Here is a 17,917-nt window from a genome sequence, read left to right as displayed (position 1 = left end):
TTTGCAGAGAAATATATCCAGAGTTTAAGATTTCATGAGTCTCTTAGCCACACTCTCTCCCCCTCAGCAGGAAAAAGAACCAATCTTAATAGTTCTTACATCGCATACAGAAATATAAATGATCTCTGCTATGTCCCTGCAGATTGTTCCTGTCATTCCGTCTCAGTCTTGCTGCCTTGGTTTTGTGACTGTTCAACCAGAAGAATAAAATCAGCCTGTAACAGGAAGACAGAGGACTCATATTTTTTGCATAATGTGATTCTATATTTCTCATTCATACAAATTCTTAAAAAGAGAATAGGTCAAGGCTCATCCTGCCACTCCCTGAGGATGTAAAGATGAAGAGTCAACATCTTTAAACTGGTCCCTGTTATGAACAATTCCTTTGCCTCACAAACCATAATTTCCTGCCCCACCTCCCTTTCTGTGTTGAGCTCATCTTGAGCATGCAGGAAGTCACTTTCAGACTGAATTCAATTTTCCCCATGCCTTTCCCCCAACTTATCCGCAAGTTCTGTTGTGAATAGTAATAGGGCACTGGGATCTGTGCTAATACATTAATTGCTGGACATCTACACAACATATGTTGAGTAAGTACCTACGTGGTAAAAAGGGCTTTGCTGCTGGGTATTCCAGGAAATAAAAAGACATACCAGAAAGAGCATGCATAATTAGAGAAAAGTTTCATAAACAAAAAAAAAAAACAGAAAATAACAGTTTAAAAACTGGTTAGAATTATTAAAACAAAAGTAAAATTTTATAAGCCTTTAAAATATTTAAATTACTTGGCTCAATAAGCCTCTTCAGTTTAGTCTGAAGAAAATGTCAACTGTAGTATGACAAGGAAAGACTATATTTGTGAAGGTGGTCATTGAAGGAATCATCTACAATTTTAAAAAAATCTAAATACTTCACATTAGATGATAACTTTGGTATTTTATGATAAGTTCATTCAATGTAATATGATCTACCTTTTAAAATGCAGCCATTAAAACTGCTAATAATTGATGAATTTTGGTACCATATCTGTGAGTTTTAAATTATATAAAAAATACAAAGTTATAAATATATAGCTACTAAAAATAAAAATTAGTAATAGTGATATATTTGTGAAATAACATTAAGTATAATAAGCATAACACAAAGTTACATACCATGATATAACTAACTATATTTAAAGGTACTTGAAGTTAACATGTAAAAATTAAAATTGGTTTGTTAAGGTAACTTTATTTTTTTAAACTTTTAAATATTATTATATATATAATATATATAGCTAAAAAAAAAAAAACCCAATGGCAGAATGTCAGGCATGAGATACAGTATGTAAAAATATATTTTGGAAGGGTAGAGAATAACCACTTATTCTTGTCTCTGTTGTCTGGTTTGCACATTATATGAAAAATGTACAAGTAATTGAACATATCTGAAATTGCAGTACTGGAGTAAATTTATTAACCATTAGTTGTCAGTGCTTTACAAGATAAAGTCATAGAATTTTAGAATTGAAAGAGTCCTCTAAGACCTCCTGATTCAGTTTCTCATTTTCTTAGTAGGTACATGTGACTCATGAAGAAATAAATAAATTTTTTCTCTTAAGCTACACAATTAGTTGGTGAAAAAGCTAAGACTACCATTCAAATTTTAACACCCAATATCATTATATTACAAGTTCCAATTCTTTAGCATTCATTATTTCTCACAAAATAATCCCAGCATAACCTTCCAAATTTATATCCTGCTTCTTTGCAATGTTAGACAGGAATGTCCCCTTTCCCCTCCACGGTATTCTTGCCTGCTTTCTTGAGCTCTCCATCCTTACCCTTACCGCCCACGCACTCACACTGCTGTCTTCTGTCTGCTCCTCTTCTAGCAGTAGTGTGTTAGCATACCTTTTTCAAATGATCATGTTTGGAAAAAGACAAAGTGGATTTTAGTTCCAACTATTCTGTTTGCTTGTCTTACTTCGTGCACCTACTCAATTACTGCTCCACATCTCCGTTTCATATATTATGAAAAAAGCAGTATTTAATCATAGGGATGAGGTAATTCAGAAGTAGTGCCCATTAATGTATGGAAAGTATATTCTGATAGTTCTTGCCTGGATGTGGTAAGGAATGAGACGTATGACAATATGATAACATGAGCAAAAAATGTCAAATCCTCTTGAACTAAAAGTCACTTTACAATTGTGAAGTAGTCACAGACTTTCACAAAATATCTGTCAACTGTAATTGTGTTTAATCTCAATTTACCAGAATAAATACATTTCTTACTAATTTGTGAAATTCTGTCTGTTTCTAATTATGTTCCACAAGTCATACTATTGGTTTAAGTTGATTCTCTCAAACTTGTTTAACAAGTTAGATTCTAATTACATGAGATTTCCTCCTTTGTCCTCAACTATAGATCACACGTAATACATGACAGTCATTCATTTGAGTGGGAATCTCAAAGCAGTTGAGTAGGCAGAAAAAAGAACCTCTTCACTAAGGATTAAAATGTATAGGTAAGTCCTTTGTAGCTTTAAATGTTTTACGATATCTTACAGTATGTGAAAAATGTAAAGAAGCTTAGGAAATTTTGACTATGTCTAGCAAACCTCTAGTTACTTCTCTGAAAACTTCGTTGAAACTCTTAGATATTGTTTAGATAATATGCTTGATATTATTTCCATAAGGTACATAGTTGCTTAACTGAATTTTTAATAAAACTAATAACCCCAAAAATACTGCTTAGCATTATAACAACCTATCTTTAAACAAGGAAGTGGTTTTGTTTCTCATGTGTAACATTTCAAAAAGTGGTATGTGGATTTTAAAAGTATAACTAGGAAATAATTCTTCTGTTGTTTAGAACTTTTTGAGGGTTCTGTATTTTGACTTCCATTAGAGCTTTATTGCTAGCTATTAAATAAATATGCCATGAATCCTAAAGTACACTTTTTAGAAAGTAAGCATGGTATTTTTCTACTTTTTATATAGTTGTGGAATTATTTTCAAGAAAGTTCTTGCTAGTGTTTAAAAAAAATAATGTCTCTCTGGTTTTCTTTTTAGTTAATTAATAATTGTCTTCATATAATTTCACATAAAGAAGCAAAAAGTTGTGGGCTAATCAACTCACATGTTAAAAATCTCAAAACAATGAAAAAATTATATAACTTCATGTGTTTATGTGTGCCCTTGAGTGTATATGTTATGCATATTATTTTTCCATGAAAATGGAAAAACATGATACTGATTAGTTATATTGAAAGGATCAACAAAAGCATGAACAATGTGTTGGCTATGATAAGAGCAGTTATATTTATTTTAAATCTCTTGAACATTGGAAAATTCAATCAAAAGTCAAACCCTTTTAAATAATAAAAATAAATAGACAATTATGTGCACTTGAATATGAGTAAAAAGTGGATAGCTGTCTAAGCTTCCAATGACAGAAGAAATAAAATTATTTTATATTCATATAATAGATATAAGAAATTTATTTAAGTAGGTTAAAAACCTATGACCTAATTTACATACTGAGTTTGTTCTCATTTTTTGTAAAAAAAAAAATCACAAAATTGTATTTACTCATCAACTACTACTTTGTAAAGCTACATGGTAGAAAGTCTAATACAGAACATAGAACATAATCAGGTTTATTGTATTAAAGCAGTGAATTTATGCATTATATTTTTTATTATTCTTAAACTATAATAGTCTAATATTGTTTGAGTAATATAGTGCAATTTAAAATGTATTTTGCTAAACATTTTAATTTTAAAGAAATTGCTGTGATTTTAAAATGTTGCCCTTATAAGCAGCCAAATGTATATCAAAACATCATTCAATGGAAAATAATAAAAGAAGACATGTAAATAATATAAATATTGAAAGAGTTGTACAATTTTAGAACGCTATGGATTAATCAAATTTCTAAGTTGATCCATCATTGTACAGGAAGTTTGACAATCAGAGCCAACCTTGCCAATTACAAAGAACTCTTCTGTGGAATTTTGGTTTCTAAGGATCACACTTTTTGGAGTATTTTGTTTCTTAAACAGTCTATATCTACTACTAATATATAGTAGCTGGGTGTCCACATCCTGTAACGGAAGGAAAATGAAATTGTACAATATATATTTTTAGGTAATTCTAGGTAATTTTGACATAATTTTAGATAAATCTTCAGGTAAATTCTGAAATAATTTGGTTGAAAATGGGCTGTCTCGGATGATTGGATTGCTTTTTTTATAAAATTTAAACTCCCAGCTCTCTTCCAAGCTGCTGCAAGGTGAAATGCTCCTTTTTTATCTACCTTGTTGTATGTACCCTTCCCTGAAGAAGGAAATTCTACCATAGGGCGCAAGAACACGAACAGCTGTGTTAACTCATTTCAGATCCTTGGTCATTCTCAGGTTCACCAAGGGACTATCTATGACAACCAGATTACATAAAAAGTATGAGATGAGGCTTGGAAAACAGGTTAAAGATTTATAAACTGGAATTCACAATGTGGTTTATGGAAAGATTTAAGGTAAATAAGCATATCTCAGCTCAGGGACAGACAAGTCTTAGCAGGACTCTTCCTACAAAACAAATCTTATTTCCATTTTCTTCCCTTTTGTCTGTGTTCAAGACATGATTAGCTGACTGCAGAGACATGCCAAAGACAATCAGATGTCCTGCTTCCCAACAGCCCAAAAGAACATGAGTCAAAAGTCGGGGGAGAAAAGCCATTGCTATCAAAAATGCATTCCAAATTATGCCTGTTGTTTCAATCCTGGTTTTTGAACTGCTATGACAACTTAGAAAAATATGCTTAAAATTGTAAATCATTAGGCAAAAGATATATTTCTTCATAGAAATTAGGCAGGTGGACACCAGTTTTTTACAGTCATGAAACCCAAAATACTGCATTTAAAGTACAAGTTTTTGCCTACGGAATCTTGGGCCACATGTTAAAACAGCTGCTGAATTGTCCAAAATGTTTTTCTAATGACAGTGTGGGATCAATCCACATACAGGCAGATCAGCTGTAGTCAGTCATCTGGGATTATATATTTTCTAGAAAATTATCCCATGCCACTTCCAATTTGTCCTCCAGAAGGCACTCCCAATCTATTTTCTCAGAAATTCATAACTTACCTATTCTTATGCTACTGCAACTCCCAAATAGCTATGGCACCCCTAAAATAATTCATGAGAAAGGAAGCCAATATGTACTGTTATAAGAGAACCTGAAGTTATCCAATCCCATTTCTTAAAAGGTATTGTTTCAACTTGAAGGATCCCATTCCTTTGAGTAAAGAAGACTTGGTATGTTTTCACAGTTTTGGGGAGTATTCTTTGTCCAGCTTTAGTATATGCTCATGACATGTAAAATAAAAGCATCATCCCAAGTCTAAAGTCATTAATTGGATAGCTGCCTATGATAGTTGTAAATAAAAGGGACTTTAGAAAAGTTTATGCTGATGAGTCATTCAGCAGAAACACAAAGCAGATTCTATGAAATATTTACAGTATCTGTTTGCCAGAGGTTTGAACAAGTGTATCAATGATTAATAAAATAATATATGCACTCAGGGTTCAAGGTAGTGGGGCAAAAAAATCATTGATGGGCATGGTGGTACATGACTGTATTCCCTGAAGGCTGAGATAGGAGGATCACTTGAGTCCAGAAGTTCAGTGTTGCAGTGAGCTATGATTGTGCCACTGCACTCCATCTGGGTGACAGAACAAAAACCTGTCTCAAAAAAAGATTAAAAATTATAAATAAATGAATAAAAGCCACTGAGTCTATTTTTTCTAAACCAGTCAAGCTTTTATTCTGATAAGCTTACTTTATAGCCAAGATATCCACATGAGTTTAATAGTACAAGAATAAATTAAGATGTAGCGTTTCCTTCTCTGCTGAATATTTCTGTCAGCATAAAGGCATGCCACACTATCTCCAATTAAAAAAGAAATCCCTCCCTTGACGCATATCCCCTGTCCAGCTATTGCCTCATTTCTCATCTCTTGCTCTTAAAAACAAAACTATTTTAAAGATCTGTCTAGACTTATTACTTCTATTTTTATTTTCTTCCTCCATTAACTTTGTTTTGCTTTTTTATTATTAAGCATATCATATAAAGTCTAATTTTAAAAAATGAACCTTATAGCATCCCCAGTACCTTAGAAGACCCTATGGGCACCTCTGTCCACTAACTGACCTTTCCCCACTTTTCACAGTGTAACTGTTATATGGCATTGTATCTTCATTTCCTTCATTTTCTTCATGGTTTTACCATCATGGATATATTCCCCCCAAAAAATACGGTTTAATTTTACCTGCCTTTGAAATTTGTATAAATGAGATCAATATTATATATGTTATAGACAATAAAGTAAGCATAGCTTATTCATGTTCACAGCTATATAATATTTCAAAGTAAGACTGTCCCATAACTTATATATCCACTTTTCTAGTATATTACTATTACAGATGATATAGCACTGAATATTCTTTCACAGGTCCAATGGTACAAATATGCAAGAGTTTCTCTTGGGTATGCTCCTAGAAATAGATTTTCTGAGTCACACAGTGTATGCATTTTTATCTTTAATCTATTCTCTCTTTTCCCAATGCAAATAGTTTCTGCTCGTCACAGCTTTGAAATAGCTCTTGTCTTGCTCCACATCGCAAAATCCAGGGGTCAGATCTCAGTGTGTTTACATAATTACTCCATCAAAGACCATTCTTTTCTTGAAACATGATCTTCACAAAGCTTCCCAAACACGATTCTTTCCTGTTTTTTTTGCCTACTCCATGGGTCAAACTTTCTGAGTTTCTGTAACTAGATTCTACTCATTTCTCTGTCCCCCAGATTTTGAGTGCTTTTCTTCTGTAGCCCCACTTACATTCTGTGTGACTCCATCAGGCTAATGGTTTTCAATATTACATAAGCTAATGATTCCCTAGGACAGATAATGATCCCTGAAGTCCACTATCATTCACTGGAAAACACAAAATGCTCTTACTTCAAAGCAACTTTTAATATCATATGGTAAAATAAACCATTTTGAATCCTACATACCCTAGTGTTTTATTTATACTTATACATCTTTTATGATATATGTAATTATGCCTTATATTATGCTTTATTCATTCATTCATCTATTGAGTGTCTAATCTGAGTGAAGAGCTGTTATGTGCTAGTTATACAGAACAGGAATAAAAAAAGCCCAGACTTTGTTCTCATGGTACTCACTGGGAAGACAGACACCAAAAAACATTAAACAAGCAAATATCTATCTAATTAAAGTTGCGGTGGTGCTATGAAGAAAAGTTTAAGAACTTTGGGTAATTAAGATAAATGGAAACTGTCACTGAAAACATTTATTCTGTTGAAATTTCAGCAAAGCAAACCGAAGTCTTTACTTAAAACCACAAACTTTCCTACCCAAAAGGCAACTGTCCTAGTGATTAACATAAGACTATGTAATTTCATTATGATTTGTTTAACATGATGATACTGAAATAAGTATTATAATAGCGAAAACTAAACCAGTCTAGAAGCTCATGGAAGACCTCTCTGAAGAAGCATTGTTTAAGCAGAAACTTAAGGGAGGCAAGAAGCAGATCATGCTTGTTCTTGAAGAGCATATTAAAGATTTGGGATTATATCCTCAGAGAAACACAAAATTGTTAAAGATGAAACAGGGCCGAGATGTTATTACATTAGAATTTTTAGGCTGGGTGTAGTGGCTCACGCCTATAAGCCCAGCACTTTGGGAGGCCGAGGTGGGCGAATCACAAGGTCAAGTGATCAAGACCACCCTGGTCAACATGGTGAAATCCCGTCTCTAATAAGAACACAAAAATTAGCTGGGCATGATGGCACACACCTGTAATCCCAGCTACTTGGGAGGCTGAGGCAGGGGAATGCCTTGAACCTGGGAGTAGGAGGTTGCAGTGAGCCGAGATCACACTACTGCACTCCAGGTTGGTAACAGAGCAAGACTCCATCTAAAAAAAATTAAAAAATAAAAGAATATTTAAAAGATGATTCTAGCTTCATACAGAGAACAATCTCTGTGGAGACAAGAGTTATCTATTGATGAAGGGAGACTAGTTGGAAGCTAGTTCAGTATTACAGAAAATGGATAAACGTGGCTGGGATAAAGTGGTGGGAGTGGCAGTACAACGTGAGACATGTTTAAGAAGCCGAGAGAACCAGATTTGACATTCAATTGGATGTGAGGGATGAGAGAGGTATCAAGTATGATTTTCAGGTTTTTCACATGAGTAACTTGGTGAATTTTGGTGTCATTTACTGAGAAAGAAAATGTCAGAAAAAGGCCTATTTGATGAGGCAAAGGAAGGTTGTGAGAATTAGAAAGAAGATGATCAATTCAGCTTTGGAAATGCTGAATTCTAAGCACTGAATAGAGATATGTGAAAGATGCAGCTGGATATTATAGTCTGGAAGTCATATACACATCAGGGTTTCTCAGGTGTAGTTTTTTGGTTTATCTCTGTCTGAATCCCCCAGACTGCTTGTTTAAAATGCAGAACTCTGAGATGCAAAACCAGACCTACTGAAATAGTATGGGTGGGTATTGGATTCAGTACAGGAATTTGCACTTTTCCAAGTCTTCAAGTAATTATTTTCTTTTTACCTTTTTTCTCTTCTTTTCTTTTTCTTTTCTTTTCTTTTTTTTTTTTTTTAGATGGAGTCTCACTGTGTTGCCCAGGCTGGAGTGCAGGTGTATGATCTTGGCTCACTGCAACCTCCTACTCCCAGGTTCAAGGCATTCCCCTGCCTCAGCCTCCCAAGTAGCTGGGACTACAGTCATGCCTGGCTAATTTTTGTATGTTTAGTAGTAATTTTGTATTTTAGTTGGCCAGGCTTTAGTAATTTTGTATGTTAGTTGGCCAGGCTGGACTCAAACCCCTTACCTCAGGTGATTTACCCACGGCCTCCCAAAGTGCTGGGATTACAGGCATGAGCCACCACACCTGGCTGTCTTCAAGTAATTCTTGTGCACACAAACATTTGAGAACTATTGGCTCAGATGGTAATTGAAACGGACTGAATGAGATCAACTAGAGAGAAAGGGAACACCCAGGACAGAGCATAGAGCAACACCAGACACTTAAGGTTGAATAGAGGAGAAGCAACTAGCCAAAGATATTTAAAGGGGAGATGGGACAAGAAAGAAAAAAGAGTATGGAATCATGGAAATCAACAGAAAAAGAGTGTTTCAACAAAAAGAGACATTCAAGGGTGGGAAAGGCTGCTAAGGGGACTATGTAATATCCTTCTTCAGTAAGACATGAGTACTTTAAGGCAAGGACAATTCTTTGGCCATCTTTTAAAAAGTGTCCTAAGTGCCTAGCAGAATATTAGAATAAGTACTCAATAGCTATTAGTTTTTCCAACGCTTATTCAATAAGCACTGTATCTATAGAGTGCCTATCATGTCTTGGGTTGCAAAAAACAATAAAGCTTCAGAAAAAAAGCACAGACAAAAAAGTCAAGAGGTGTAAATGCTGGCCCCTCTGTGGTGCCACTTAATCAAACTGAAGATCAGCTTATCTATCTGCATAATTGGAAAGTTGAAGTGAATATTTTGGAAACTCTCTTCCATTGCTAGCATTCTATGATTCCACAGAATGTTATCAATCTTATAAAATGTTATTATAAAAATATGTTGTATACCTTGAATATATAAAATTATATTTTTCAATTAAGTATCTTAAAATAAAAATAAAGTATATATATTCTATTGCATGTTTTAAAAAATTATATTATTTTTAGCCATCATTAGGTTCTACATATAGAAAGACTACCAAATTTACAATTTATTGAACATACACCAGAATCTAAGGACTTTATAAACAGCATCTTATGTAATCTTCACAACCCTCTGAGGCACTTAATTATCTCCATTTTATGAATGAGGAACCTAAGACTCAGAGAGGTTTTGTTACTTCCCAGTGATCACATGGGTCTGATTATAAAACTCATGGTTATCACTATTGTAATATATTACCTTTCTGCATTGCCCATGTAGTAATTAAAAACACAGGCCTCTGGACAGGACTAGTATTTCATAGTAGTCTTTATATAAAAAGAGAAGAAAGAGAGCAAGCAAGTACATTTGTTCAATAGGCAGAAAGACAAGTTTGTTCAGGACACAGAAAGATATTCCTTTCTTATGTGGCTTTTCGTGCCAGTATTGGATTCTATGGCAAGATTCACAAAGTAGACAGAGCCTGCTTTCTATCATCTAACCTATCCTTTTACTGTACAGATACACTTAATAAACAGATCATTGAATACTTTGGTAGATACAGCAGAAAACAAACCACAGTTGGTGCCTGCTTTCATTTTATTTCATTTACCAAGCACTGACAGAAGGCCAAATGCCAGACATTGAGTTGTGTTAACAAATTTTTAATTCATTATAGTCATAACAACAAGGAGGTAGGTATTATTGTCACTTCCGTTTTGCAGACAGGGAAACTGAGGAGTTAGATGGCTTCCTAGGTTCACACAGCAAATAGATGGCAGAAGTGAGATTTGAACCCAATTAGTCCAGTCTCAGGGTCTGTGCTCTCCACTACTATCTTGTGCTGTCTCTCTCATGCAGCAGTTTATTTGTTGAGACAGGCTGTGGATGAGGAGACAGGTAATAAATATATAAGCAGACAGATCATCTAAGGTGAATAAAGTGTTTGCAAAGATTGAGAGTATTTAGGACTGGTGGGAGGAGCTATCCATGGGCTAGTCATGGAAGAAAGAAGGAGCCTTCTTATTAAGAAGGGAGGAGGAAGAGAACACTGTGAAGGTGATGAGGAAACTTGCTGATTCTTCATTCAATGACAAGGAAGAAAACTAAAATCCAAAGAAGGGATTTGCCTCCTGTCGAGCAGCGTTTTCTGATTACAACAGCTTTTCCCTCTCACCCCTCCCTATACCATGCATACTGCCTCCCTGGATAAGAGAATATATGTACAGCATTTTTCATGAGCTCTGAGGAATACACTACACAGCATCAAAAGTACTCATTTCATAGACCTTGGAACTTTGTTCATTTCATTATAACACAAAATCATCCTGGGAAAATAAAACTGAGAAGCTCAGTTCTTTCCTCTGCTTCTGAAGACAATCTAGGCATGAAGCCAGTAGGATTAAATTCAGAAGGGATTGAATACAAGATGTTGTTTTTAAAAATATATTGATGCAACTAAATATTACTCAAGCACATTTCAAAGAACTAATCTTGGGTTTGGTCCATGATTCACTAAAAGCCACCTTTTTTCTCTGAGAACAATTATGATTTAGTAGATATAGTTAAATAGAATGAACCATGTTGAATACAAATGAGGCTCTGATTCCAGTATCCACTCCTGTCTACTAAGTGACCCTCAACCAGTTGCTGTGAGGAAATAATTTCAGTAAATTTCTGGATTCTCTATTCTATTATGTCATCTGACTTATTTCACCCAATGTGTGCTGAAATTTATTTATTTAACCTGTGCATTTAATGAAATATTTCTTTCTTATTTATTCTACTCCATCATTCATGGTGCCTCCCTTCTCATCTCCTCACTCCCATCCTCCAAATGTTTAACATTGTAACCAATGTTATGGTTTAGGTCTAGCTATAAAAAATCAAGTCAAACATTGGAGGATGCACACATTTGAAGCAAAAAACACTGCCATGTACTCCTTTAGTGTATGATGTGCCAAATTTCTCACCTCTTTGGGACACGTTTTGTAGAGATAATGATGAGTGGAGAATATCTTGACACTTTCTATTGAGCAATACAAATCAGATCACACTGAGTTGTATACAGGAGCTTCTAAATCCTTCATTCATTTATATCCTACAGAAAGTTAACATGGATCATGTGTTACCTGACAGGGAAACATTCTGAGAAATGCATTGTTAGGTGATTTTGTCCTTGTGCGGACATTACAGAGTATGCTTACATATACCTAGATAATATAACCTACTACATACCTAGGCTAGGTAGGTGTGTAGTAGGTTATATCACCTACACACCTATTACTCCTTGGCTACAGACCTGTAGAGCATGTTATTATACTGAATACTGTAGGTAATTGTAACACAGTAGTAAATATTTGTGTATCTACATATATCTAAACATAAAAAGGTACAGTAAAAATGTATATAACAATCATATGGGATCATGTCATACATGTGATCTGTGATTGACAAAGATATTGTTATATGTTTCATGACTTTAGTTATATGATAGAGTCAGTATATTTTGATGAAGTAATAAGTTAAAGCTTTGAACATTTCATAATAATCCTATAGCAAAGAGGATTGTGTATGTAGTTGGATTTTAGGAAACAGAAGGATCTATTATACCTTCAGTACAATCATTCCACTTTGTCTCTGATCTTTTCAAATCTAATTGTATCTTAGACCCTGCTACACAAAACACAGTCCTTGAACCAACAGAATCGACATCACCTGGGAGATGGTTGGAAATGCAGACTCAGGTCTAACCCAGATTCACTAATTTAAAATTTGCATTTTAATAGGCAATTCACATAGCCACTAAAAATTAAGAAGCACTGGACTAAAAAAACTGCTATATACAGTTACAAGCTTAGTCTCCCAGATTCCCAAAATAGAGGAGAGGTGTACAGCAAGATATTTCCTTGTGTGTTGAAATATGAATAAAAATGTTCTCTAACCTAAGTGTGCAATAGATTTCCCCATTCCTCTCCTGCAGAAACTCTGAATGCCTTGGCAAGTTAGAACTCACAGAGCAGCATATTCCTAAGTTCTGGGAACACTGTGCTCCTCAAAATGCTAGGTATTTCAGAAATAAATGTTTCTGTGCTTCAGTCAGTTTGGGAAACAGTGCTATTTCATCAGTTCAGGCTACAAAAGGAAAAGAAGAAATAGAATCGTGAATGTGCAAAGAGCAATTGGCTTTTTGTCATTTGGCATCTTGAGGATAAACATGAATTTTTCTCTAGGCTTTTTCAGTCCTTTTTCTACTCTGACACATGACAGTTGATGGAAATGTGTGACACATCTCCATGGTCCAACCAGGTTTAAAGCAATTTCCAATGCACTATTTGTAATTCTACCCAGAAAATAAGAAGATGAAAGTGAGTGGGAGGAACATTATCCTAGAATTAAGTACTTGAAATTGTATAAGAAGTAAATCATTTCAAAACTCTGATGTGTTTTAACCATTATGTGTGACAAATTGCTTGACATCAATAGTAACACACTCCTGTATTCCAGTATCTCACTAACAACTGCTATCTAGGAAATAGCACTGAAACCTGAACTGAATGGGCTATTGAGTCTTTTTCTGTTCTGGAAGTTTAAGTCCACCATCATTGTGAATTACTCACAGGAAACTTGGTAATTTTGTTATTCCAGAAAATTAACAATCATTAAAAGGTAAATTTAATTTTAACCACTTTATTGAAATAAAATTACAAACCAGAAAGTTCACCTGTTTAAGGTGCACAATTCAAAGATGGCTACTATACGTATAGAGATGTGCAACCATAACCAAAATTTAATTTCAAAATATTTTAATCATCCCAAAAAATATTCAGGGGCACATGATATTCAAGTACTCATTTCCCAAAGAGCATTTTTACAATAAAATTTCACATATTTAAGCTATCATGAGTATTTCTTTATAATTTGCAGTAGCTGGCAAAATTATGTCGTGCCAATAAAGGTTAGAAAACATCTTTAGTTAAAAATAAAGGGGGAAGAAAGGAAAGAAAATGAAAAGAATGAATGAAGGAAGGAAAAAAACCTATCTATTTGGAAACTAAATCCAGATAGGAAAAATATTATTTTTGGCCATTTTGGGGGGAAATAGGCAAGGAAACAAGCAAGTCTTTAAGTAAGTTTTTCTTGTTTTGAAACTAGTATGGGCTTCATGGCTCTGTCAATGACTACACTTTCTGGAACACAGAAAAAATATTAACATTAAACAGCAGTGCCCTCTACAGTACATATTGGGCTATCCCTAACTAACATTAATCAGTAAGGAGTCAGCTAACTTGTCAGGGCTGTCTGATATGGTTCTTGGTAACAGGTTGCCAACACTCAGTACATGTCCTTAAACGCCAGTAGAGTCAATAAAATATTGTGCCCATCACTTTTCAAATCTGGTGACTCCGAGAGAAATGTACTTAAAATCTTAGCATCATCAAATTCCAGAAAAAAAATATTTCTATTTCTTCTGTTGTTTTCAAATAATTTAGGCAGACTCACCTCTGTAGGTGGTGCCACCCCTACCATAATACCACCATGCTCATTTGCAGACAGAAAAGCCTTCATAACCTGAATTATGGAGGAAAGAATCCACACTTTTGGCAGATTTAAAATGCCAGAAAAGATTACTTTCCTTACCAAAGTAACTGTATGTTACATGTAAGAGAGCAGTAGCCAGAATATGTCTTTAAGTCTTCAACTGATTCTTCACAAAAATGGCAAGTAGTCTTCAGACATCTATTGATAATTATGCAAGACTGACTTTATTTTTAAATATGGGGATATATGCTGAGTGAAAGAAAACCTGGCAAACTTTACTGACTTGTGTCAGCAGCATTCTTGAAACCCTACTCAGCAGTCTACATCATCCTCCTAGCCAGGCCATTGCTTGAGGAAGATGAGGTATAAGAGTGACAATACAGATATGCCATCTCCCTCCTCAGTTTAAAATAAGATGTATATCATATGAGGATCAGAAACAGCATATGAAATTTCTTGCCTTGCAAATTATGAATGCAGAGCTGTATCAGAGCTCTGACTTGAAAGGGAAACCCTTCAAGTTTCTTCAAATAAGTCTTCTGCAGTCAAGAAGTTCTTTCCCTGAAAAGGCTATAAAATCAGACTGCCTTATGAATAAAGACTCTTGGCTTTAGTATAAGCCTCATTCTTTTATAGACTTTTCAGTACTGAATCAATTTCTGCTCTTAGCCAATGCCTTTCTAGGAACAGTTCTTGAATGTATTAAATATACAGAAGCCAGAGTAATGAGATCACTGTCTTTTAAAATAAAGGCATTATTAATGAGTTGGTAGGAAGGAAGAAAGGAAGGAAAATAAAAATCCTCACCTTTATGGAGCTTCTTAACTGGTGGAGGGAGACAGATAACAAACAAAATAATTGTAGGGCATATTAGAAAGTTATAAGTGTACTATAAAATAATAAAGCAAATAATAAAGCAGAGAGAGGAGGTGAAATTTTTAATAGGGTAGTTTGCAAGGTCTCACTAAGAAGATGTCAATTGAGCAAAGACATCCAGGAGGCGAGGGAGCAAGGCTTGTGAAAACCTTAGGTAAGAGTGCTCCAGGCAGAGGAAAGAGCAAGCACAAAGTCCCAGAGGTAGAGAGAGCCTATTGTGCTTGAGGAGCAACAGAGAGGCCAGGATGTCTGGAGCAGGATATGGAAGTAGAGTGAAGTAAAAGATAAAGTCAGAGACTTAAGGAGATATTGAACCATATTAGAAATTCCTGGAAGAAGTGTCTTGATGCAGCACCAAGAAATTAAGAGGCAAAATATTACAAGATAAATATCCACAGCTTTTCTGGATGTCTAATAAACATATTGACTATGACAGTTTTATTTTAAATATTCTAGAAAATCTTAAAATATGTAAAGACAAAGTTGCCACACATAAGAAAAGCATATGACACTCAGCATGAAGTCCTTACTGGGTGATTAGTGTAGCACCACAGGTAGCGTAGTTTGTGCCAAAACCATTTTTTAAATTAGAGATTTCCTTCCATTTTTGGTGGGGGAGGATATTTGCTTTAAAAAGTAGCACAAATTTGCAAAATAGCAAGTAAGAATAAGGGTTGAGCCTGTATCTGTGAACTAATAGGGAAAATTTATATGAAATTAAACCTTTGACCTTGGTCTCATTATACTGTGCCCTAAGTACCTAAAATAACCAGCTACTGATTGATGGCTTAATGCAGTAGGTGTGGTCCTTCTATCAAATTTTTAAATAAACACACACCCATGCATCCAGCATGAGTAATTATTTATGTTGTTTTCATCATTACCAAGAATTAGCATAGGCTAGTAATTAGCATAGGCTGGTAAATGAAGTACACACAAAATTTCATATTTCTTTCTCTTCTGTTTGTAAGCCAGAGTAAAGTTTCATTTTCCCTGGGTCATAAATCATTCACTGTGTTTTTAGTCTCATATGTAAAATGATTTCACTTAGAGCAATTGTATTATCATATGATTATAAATATTAATTGATAGCTACCTAAATTATATACATGTAATGTTGCATATATGTTACATATATTATAAATTATATAATATATATGTAATCATAACTGCCAATTGTTTTCTATTATTACTAGATACCTAAGGCTATAGTAATGGGAAATTGTTTATTATATCAAATGCATGCGTGTCTATGTATATGCCTAGAGATTCATACTGTAGGTTTGTATTTTTTAATCCAAAGGTAGTGAAATGAGCGATTTCACATACTCTTTTTCAGAGCTTCAAATACTACTTCTAAGATAATGAATTCATAAAGAACACTTCCAGTTCCAAGACCTTTGCTCAGCCTAGACCCATCTTACCAGCTGACTGCTGGGAATTAACACAAAAATACTAACAGTTATTAAAGTTAAAATTATTATTAGAACATCTCAATAAAACTCATTGTCTAGTCATATGACTAGTATAACTAACTCCCCAGTCACACACAATCTTCAAAGTTTCATCTTGGACTTCTACTCTTGCCCCTGGCACTGAATTATTTACCAGGGAATGGTCCTAATTTTTCATCTCCCATATTTTCCTCAACCATTTCTTTTCCATCCACACAGCCCCTACATGGCCCTTGGCATTTCATATCCCATTAATGGACTAATAAGTTTGTCTGCGCAATGAGACCTTCTGCCTCATAACTCCCACCTCTTGCAGCCCAACCAGGCCACCAGATTAACCTTTTAAAACACTGCTGTTTTTCTATAACTCCTCATTTTAAAAAGCTCAGGGATACTCTAAAGCCAAAGAAAGAGTCCAAACCCATTACTTGTAAAGTTTTCCATAATCTTGAACAGCCTTATTTTTCTGGATGGTTTCCCATATAAGAACAACACTGGGCCAATTACTGTTTGCCAAACAAACTTTGCACTTCTACCTCTTCTGTTCCTATTTCTTCATTTACCCAGAAGGCCTGCTCATCTTTCATGGCACAGCTCACATGTTACATGTTCCATGAAAACTGATTACATTTCCTCCTCCCTCCTCTGAGTGAAGGATTTTTATGATAGTTTTAAGGGATGGAAGTGCAGTTTTGTTACATAAATGTATTGCATTAAAGCCTGGGCTTTTAGTGTAGCCATCACTTGAATAGGGTACACTGTACACATTAAGTAATTTTTCTCCCTCATTCCCCTCCCAGCCTTCCACATCTCCATTATTCTACTCATTCTGTCCATGTGTATGCATCATTTAGCTCCTGTGTATAAGTGAGAACATGCAATATTTGACTTTTTGTTCCTGAGTTGTTTTGCTTAAGATAATAGCCTACAGTTCCATCCATATTGCTGTAAAAGACATGATTTTTTTTCCTTTTATAGTTGAGTGGCATTTTGAGATTATATATATATATGTATGTATACCTATATACCACATTTTCTCTATCTAGTCATCTGTTGATAGGTTTAATCCATATCTGCAATAAACATATGAGTACAGGTATCTTCTTTGATATAATTTATTTTCTTTTGGGTAGATACCCAATAGTCGGATTACTGGATGAAATGGTAGTTCTATTTTTAATTATTTCAGAAGTCTTCACATTGTTTTTCATAGAGGTTACACTAATTTACTTTTCCAACAAAAGTATGTAAGTGTTCCCTTTTCTCTGAATCCTCACCAAC

At 34.6% G+C, this 17,917-nt stretch overlaps 1 protein-coding gene across 1 annotated transcript in view; it reads left to right on the top strand.

Moving 5' to 3' along the window:
* Positions 1-509: 509 nt before the first annotated feature.
* TMPRSS11D (transmembrane serine protease 11D) overlaps positions 510-17,917 on the top strand; it is a 58,022-nt gene continuing 40,614 nt past the window's right edge. The window contains exons 1-2 of the mRNA XM_032259303.1: positions 510-590; positions 2,410-2,509. Of these exons, the coding sequence (XP_032115194.1) occupies positions 2,502-2,509 (8 nt within the window). The 5' untranslated portion in view covers positions 510-590; positions 2,410-2,501. The remainder of the gene's footprint in view (positions 591-2,409; positions 2,510-17,917) is intronic.

This window comes from Sapajus apella, unplaced genomic scaffold (genome assembly GCF_009761245.1).
Source record: "Sapajus apella isolate SASKATOON/1434 unplaced genomic scaffold, GSC_monkey_1.0 scaffold108, whole genome shotgun sequence".
NCBI classification, from domain to species: domain Eukaryota; kingdom Metazoa; phylum Chordata; class Mammalia; order Primates; family Cebidae; genus Sapajus; species Sapajus apella.
The sequence above is the reverse complement of the archived record's forward strand: the minus strand, read 5'-3'. Positions and strand labels throughout refer to the sequence as shown.